The 8,146-nt window shown below is 35.8% G+C and overlaps 1 protein-coding gene across 1 annotated transcript in view; it reads right to left on the bottom strand.

The window, feature by feature from the left end:
- The window catches only part of DGKK (diacylglycerol kinase kappa), a gene marked incomplete at its 5' end in the record, with an annotated part of 58,728 nt that extends 54,656 nt beyond the window's left edge, over window positions 1–4,072 (bottom strand). The window contains one exon of the mRNA XM_077753054.1: window positions 3,970–4,072. Within this exon, the coding sequence (XP_077609180.1) occupies window positions 3,970–4,072 (103 nt within the window). The remainder of the gene's footprint in view (window positions 1–3,969) is intronic.
- Between the last annotated feature and the right edge of the window lie 4,074 nt (window positions 4,073–8,146).

Below are 8,146 nucleotides of genomic sequence, written 5' to 3'. Positions count from 1 at the left end.
TATTATAAGCTATTGAATAAACCAAATAGCAGTAGTCAACTTTTTGTGAGTGAGCATGGGATGGGGCTATAGCAGATTGAGAAGACTGAGAGAAAGGATAGTAAGATATTTTTTAACTAAATATGTGCATATGTGTGTTTCTATTTTTTAGAAAAACTTGAACCATGTGAATATATCAACTTTTTAAGGATGAGGTTAAGAAATAGGAAGAAAGAATTATGTTAATGCTATCAATAAGTAAAATAGCCATGAGGGTGTAGCTGAAATCATTTGTTGATCCATTTGACAGTTTGGATCATGGGCTGCCTTCTGCAGTGTACTTCTACAACATAATGCAGCTGTGTGCCACAGCTGGTTGCCCTCTAGATTTATTCACTAAACTAGAGCAAACATATTAACTTCTCTGAGTGTTCATTTCTCCATATGTACAATAGCATCATGTTGCAATGATTAATAAAAATAATCCAGGATTGGGATGGAAAACTGTGAGATAAGGAGAAAATTCTATAATTAAGGCAACTCAAACTTCAGTATCAAACCTAATTTGGTTACAGATGGGAAAGGAAAGCAGTGCTGGCAGAAAGCTATTCCTAGGAGAAGACAAGGGCAGCCCCATTTAGCATTTCTCCTAGAGTCAGAGAACATATGAATTTTAGCAAGGCCAAGTTTGTCACGAGAATCTTGTGAACAAGGTGATGAAATTGTGTGACATCGTGGGCTGGGATGTAGCTATATTAGGCAGATTCATAACCAGGTAAGTAATTGTGCCGACAAGACTGCTTTTGAATAGGCTGATGTTAATTGTAACAGAGTGTTCTGTACGGTTCAGCAATTTTAATCAACAATTCAAATGACAACATAGAAGGCTGGCTTCTCAACTTTGAAGTACTAAAAACTGGAGGGAAAGCTATTGGATGACAGAATCAAGATTGAAAAATGACCTAATGGGCAGATTGGTCAATGTCAACAAGATGAAAAAGGGATAAATGTGAAGCTTGGATTTTAGGCCCGAGGACATAAATTGTACAAGAATTGGACAATAGGAACTTGGTTTGGCAGGATAGTGTGAAAGGGCTTAGAGGAGTTAGTTGACTTTAAGCTCCAGATGACTCAACAGCCTGAAAGAGCCTTTCAAAAAAGAAAAAAAAAGTCATGCTTCTTTGAGCTGCCTTAATACAACCACAGTTCCCCACACCTGAGAGCCTATAGTCCCTCTCAATTTTTTTCAGTTCATATCACAGAAGGATGTTAAATTAGCATGAAGACAGCTTACTGATCCACTTCCTATATTTTAAAACAATAACAAATGTTAGTTCATCTAACCCTCACAATACACATGAGTATAAATGTTATTGAAAGAAAGTGTCCCAAGAGTGAGATTCAGTTGGATCAAGATTGCAGATGAGTAGAAGGAAAGGCTAAAATCTAGCTCATGGGGTATTAGATGAGATACTACACAAAAAGAATGGCTTAGCTCAGGTGCTTCTAAGCAATAATACTATGTCATTGGTGGAAAGCAAAAGAAGAAAGCAACACCATTAGTTGATTATTTATAACAGGAATAAGAAGTGATAGGATAAGAAAAAACAAACTATGAAACCTCAACTCCCTAAGGACAGGAAGGACAGACCTGTTGGCTAACTACAAAGAAGAGGTTGCAGCCCCTTAATACCTATTTATGGTGATTGGAGGGATGCTGAGACATCTTCAGTCTACTTAGACATCTTCTCCAGGTCCCCCTGTTGGGGTGAGCAAAGTCTCAGGTTTAAGACTAGATTGACTTTCATAGCAGCTTGAGTTTGCTTGGCTGACTAGTTTTTTTACTTTTTCTCTTCTATCAATCCTGTTTTCTCCCTACTCACTTCCTTTCCCTGTCCAGTCAAGCATCTTTAATTTACCAAGTCATCCAGCTCATCACCTCTCTAGTTAACTATCTGGTAAGTGACTTTATTTGGGTAAATATTTGAGTAGATTTGAGAATAATATATGCATGCATCCCCGAGTGAAGTTAGCTTTGTGTTTGTGCATGTCACTAAGGAAACATGAAAGAAACCTGCAGAAACCTGTGTGAATGGCTCATTCCCTGTACCAATGTATATACGGATGTATCTGTTTTAGGGTTAGAAAATGAACTGGAAGAGACTAGAGTGGTTCTGAGTGTGTGTATATATATATGTACACATGTGCACATGTGTTATGTCCAGTTCTAAAACTCTGCTTTACCAGATACAGAATCCTTGCCCACTTTTGTTCTCTGACTAAGGAACCTATGTACATTTCTTTCTTTTATTTGCTGTCAACAAATGGTGGCTCTTCCTTGGCAACAAAATGGGCAGAAAACATCAATATGGGGATAATTCTTAAGTCAGTGAAATGCTGGTTCACTGACAACTCCCAGACCAGTGGACCACCACATGTCAGAGTTGTATAAATTACCATATTAGTAAAATATTACATATTAGTGAAATATAAATGAAATATTCCAGGAAGGGTTTGAATTTTCCCCTCCAGTAAGTGTAATTGACCATAAATAGAGTGAAGCTAACCATACACAAACTGAAATTAATGGGCAGTGTATCTCTTTGCTGGCTTAGTGAAACAGTAGTGTGTCAGTTGGTAAATGTATTAGATTTCTAAATTCCTTGGTGTTAGTAAAATAGGTCAGCTCTTTTTAGCTGTGATATGTGATTTTGATCTTCACAGCTCCCATTATTTAATAATGAATAATGGTAAAAGCAAATGAGGAACTCAATGGCAGAAAGGAGAGTCTCTTGGAAGCAAAGAAAAAGTGGGGAAGTAGAGGTATAAACAAAAAGCATTGTTAGCAATTGCTAAAAAGTGAAGTATCCTTGTGGGAGTCTACATTTTTTTATTAGGCTAGAAGACTAGTGATTTAAATTTGTTGTCCTTTGGTGCTATGTTTCTTGATATTCAGTCCCTTTACATATTATCACCTGTCCTCACAATATACGGTATCATTTCCATTTGCAGATGTGGAAAGTGAAGCTCAGAGAACGTAAGTGAATTACCCAAGGTCACCTAGCTAGTAAGTGACTAAAACTCATGGTTGCCTGGGCTTTCTTTTATCCCTTACATGATGTTGTTTCTATGTCTCATCATACTTTAAAAAACAAACACAAAACTAAACAAAACATCCCTCTCCTCTGCTCCTGTTTTATCTGTTCTAACATCTCTAGACCCTCTGATAGAAGATTCTATAGAAAGTTTACTCTTGCTGCTTTGATTTCATTGCTGCCTCCTTTCCGTGCAACCCCCCTCCTATAATTAGTTGACAGTGCTAACATTTTCTGATCTCCAAGTGTCTCCAAGTGTCACTCCTTTGGTGCCTAGCATATGCTACCTTTTGTTATATTATATCCATATGTCATGTCAATTGTCATATCAATATCCTGGGTCGACTATAACCATAAACTCTAGATATGCTCTTATCTTGGATCTCTTTGTAGCCTTCCAACACTGTATGAATAGAGTTATCAATAAATCACTAGTGTTTAGGAATTGACATAGCAGGAGCAGAGCATGCTGGGGCAATAATCATGCTAGTTTCAGATTTGGAGACAACCTTGTTATTAGTGTCCATTCTAGTAACATAACCTGGTCCTTTATGTAGTTCTTCCTTGACCACCTGGATGCAAGCAAACTTATTTTATGGATTATTTAGTGTCTGAAAATCATGAAAAAGCTGAAATCAATTCTGATAATTTATAAACAATTGGGACAGAGCCTACAGAGAATATGCCCACATACATATACACCATAAACATCAACATTCATTATCCCAAAGGTCTAAAAAGAAACATGAGCTCTCTTTACATATACACACATTCTTACCCCCACAAACGTTTGACTGGTTGATAATAACAATTTAATTAAAAAATTTCCCCAGTCTTAGCACCTTCCCTTCTTTCCCAATGAAACAGATTCTGAGGTTAAAGTTTAGGTACTCACCATCCCCTTTAGGGTCGCTGAGGGCAGTGGGAGGAATGACTGATGTTCGATGACTTCCAAACCAGCATTCCTTGGAAAACCGTCTACGGCAGTCATCGTGCACCTGAAACGACAAGAGAAGAACAGAGAAAAAAAGGAAGGGGAAGAGAAAAGGATACAATTGATCAGTCTTAAGTTCAAATTCCAAGGTTTGAGTCCCCAGTATTAAAATCTCCCTTTCTGAGATTTGGTGCCATACACATTCCCCTGACTCAACTTGGACACTTACTTTCCACCTGAGTTTTACCATCCCTGAAGATGGCCTCTGAGCTCTGTTCTTTTCAAAGGTAGCTTTCAAAAGATACCCATTACAGGCATTAAGATGACATAAGTCCTATGACACAATCTTAGTGGTCTACAGAATAGGGAGCTTCCAGTTTAAGAGTGCTAATCCTGATAATACGCTATTATATTTCAATCCTTACAACAACTGTGTATAGTAGGGAACACATTATTAGGTTCATTTTAGAAATGAGGATACCAAAGATCAGAGAGGTGAAGCATCTTGCTCATGGTCAAACATCCAGGAATTGGCAGAGCTGAGATTCTGCTGATTTCCCCATAAATGGTCATAATTCCTAAATTTCTAATATTTTTGAGTACCACTTCCTGGACAATGACACAGTTCCTAGAGGACATGAATCTGTCCTGATTATGCAAGAGCAATTAAAAGAGAGCCAAAGGACAACCGGAGTTCTTTTTTTAAATTGAGATATAATTGACATAAAACATTATATCAGTTCTAGGGGTACAACATAATGAGTTGATATTTGTATATATTGCAAAATGATCACCACAGTAAGTTAACATCTGTCACCACGTTTAATTACATTTTTTTTCTCTTGTGATGAGAACTTTTAAGGTCTACACACTTAGCAACTTACATATAGGCAAAACAGTATTATTAACTATAGTCACCATTCTGTCCATTATATCCTGATGCCTCATTTATTTTAGAATTGGAAGTTTGTACCTTTTGACCACCTTCACCTATTTTGCCCATCTCCTAACCCTCACTCCCATATCTGTGAGCTCATTCTTTTAGATTCTACATGTAAGTGAGATCATATAGTGTTTCTCATTCTCTGTCTAATCCATTTTATGTATCATAATGCCCTTAAGGTCCATCCATGTTGTTGCAAATGCCAAGATTTCCTTCATTTTTAGGGCTGAATAATATTCCATTGCATACACATCTACCATATTTTCTTTATCCATTCATCCATCACTATACACTTAGGTTGTTACCATATCTTGACTATTGTAAATAATGCTGCTGTGAACATGAGGATGCCTATATCTTTTTGAGTTAGTGTTTTCATTTTCTTCAGAAGTGGAGTTGCTAGGTCATATAGTAGTTCTATTTTTTATTTATTTTTATTTTATTTTATTTTTTTTAATAGTTTATTGTCAAATTAGTTTCCACATAACACTCAGTGCTCATCCCCACAAGTGTCCTCCTCCATGCCCATCCCCCCCTCCCCCCACATCCATCAGTCCTCAGTTTTTGTCAGCATTCAAGAGTCTCTCATGGTTTGCCTCTCTCTCTTTCCCCCACCATTTCCGCCCTTCTTCTCCCCCTTGTTCCTCCGTTTTTTTAAGAAAACTCCATTCTGTTTTCCTTCGTAGCTGCACCAATTCACATTTCTACCAATGGTGCACAAGGGTTCTCTTTTCTACATATCATTGTCAACATTTATTTCTTGTCTTTTTGATAATAGCTACTCTGAAAGGCATGAGGTGGTATCTCATTGTCATTTTGATTTGCATTTGCCTGATGATTAGCAATGTTGAATACCTTTTCATATATCTGTTTGTCTTTAGGAAAATATCTATGCAGATCTTTTGTCCATTTTTTAATTGGATTGTTGTTTGCTTTGTGCTATGGAGTTGTATGAATTCTTTATATATTTTGTATATTTACTCCTTATCAGATATATGATAGAAAATATTTTTTATCATTAAGTTGGTTGCCTTTTCCTTTTGTTGATGAAGCTTTTTAGTAGTCTCACCTGTTTTTTTTTTTGTATTGTTACCTTTACTTTTGATGTCAAATCGAAAAATCATGACAAGTCTTATCTCAAGGAACTTATAACAGTTTTCTTCTAGAAGTTTTATGGTTTGAAGTCTAAATTCAAGTCTTGAATCCATACGAGTTCATTTTTGTGAGTGGTGTTTTGCAGGTAGGTGTCCACTTTTCCCAGCACCATTTATTGAAGAGACTGTCCTTTCCTTATTGTATACCCTTGGCTCCTTTGCCATGAATTAATTGACCATATGTGCATGAGTTTATCTCTGGGCTGTCTATTTTGTTCCATTGATCTATGTGTCCGTATTTATGCCAATATCATACTGTTTTGATTACTATGGTTTTGTAATGTAGTTTTAAATTATGGAGCATGATGACTCCTGCTTTGTTCTTCTTTCTCAAGGTTGCATTGGTTGTTTAGGGACTAGTGTAGTTCTATACAAATTTTGATATTGTTCTATTTCTATGAAAAATCCCATTGGAATTTTGATAGGGATTGCATTGAACCTGTAGATTGCATTAGGCAGTATAGACATTTTAACAATATTAATTCTTCCAATCCATGCACACAGAATATTTTTCCATTTATTTGTGTCTTATTAAATTTCTTTCATCAATATCTTGTAGTTTTCAGAGTACAGGTCTTTCATCATCACCTTGGTTAAGTTTATTTGTAGGTGTATTACAATTTTTATTGCAATTGTAAATCAGATGGTTTTCTTAATTTCTCTGATAGTTTATTAGTATATAGAAATGTGACAGATTTTTGTATATTAATTTTTACTCCTGCAATTTTGCTGAATTTATTAGTTCTAACAGGAATTTTTTGTAAACTCTTTAGGGTTTTCTTTTCTTTTGTAAAAGTTTATGTATTTGTTTTGAGAGAGAGAGAGAGAGAGAGAGAGAGACAGAATCCCAAGCAGGCTCCACCCTATCAGCACAGAGCCCAACATGGGGCTTGATCTCATGATTCATGAAATCAAGTTCAGACACTTAACAGACTGAGGCACTCAGGCAACCCTCTTTAAGGTTTTTTATATACAATATGGCATCCAAAAATAGTGACAGTTTTACTTCTTTCTATCTCTATGATTTGGATGCTTACAAATTTATTATTAGAGTATAATTGACATACAATGTTATATTAGTTTCAGGTGTACAAAATATTGCTCCAACAATTCTATACATTACTTAGTGCTCACCACGATTAGTGTAGTCACCATACAATGTTACTACAATATTATTTGACTATTACTTCTGCTTACTTTTCAACTCTGTGACTTATTTATTTTTTAACTGGGTGAATTTTATTTCTTTTTCTTGCCTAGGACTTTTAAAACTATGCTGAATAAAAGCAGGGAGAGTGAGCATCCTGTCTTGCTTCTTATCTAAGACAAAAAGCTGAAATCTTTACACTATTGAGTATGATGTTAGCTGTGGGGTTGTCATATGTGGCCTTTATTATGTTGAATTATGTTTCCTGTATGCCCACTTTGTTGAGATATTTTTATAATAAATGGATGTTGAATTTTATCAAATGATTTTCTGATCTATTGAAATGATCACATTGATTGGTTTCTGCATGTTAAGCCAGACTTGCACCCCTGCAATAAATTGTACTTGATTACAGTGTATGATCCTTAATGTACTGTTGAATTTGGGTTGTTAATATTTTGTTGAGGATTTTTGCATCTATGTTCCTCAGAGATATTGACCTGTAATTTTTTTTCTTGTGACATCCTTATCTGGTCTTGGTATCAGGGTAATGCTGTCTCTATAGGAGGAGTTTGGAAGTGTTCCTTCCTCTTATATATTTTTTAAAGATTTTGAGAAGTATTGGTATTAATTCTGTTTTNTTCCGTCTTTGTGGTTTTATGTTTCTAGTAATTTATCCATTTCTTCTAGGTTTCCAATTTGTTAGTGTATAATTGTTCATAGTAGTCCCTTATTTTTTTAAATTTTTTTTCGCTTTTTATTTTTATTTATTTATTTTTCTTACAAATAGTTTATTGTCAAGTTGGTTTCCATATAACACCCAGTGCTTATCCCCACAAGTGCCCTCCTCCATGCCCATCTCCCCCCTCCCTCCCACATCCATCAGTCCTCAGT

The sequence above is a fragment of the Crocuta crocuta genome, unplaced genomic scaffold, assembly GCF_008692635.1.
Source record: "Crocuta crocuta isolate KB4526 unplaced genomic scaffold, BGI_CrCroc_1.0 scaffold601, whole genome shotgun sequence".
NCBI lineage: Eukaryota > Metazoa > Chordata > Mammalia > Carnivora > Hyaenidae > Crocuta > Crocuta crocuta.
The sequence above is the reverse complement of the archived record's forward strand: the minus strand, read 5'-3'. Positions and strand labels throughout refer to the sequence as shown.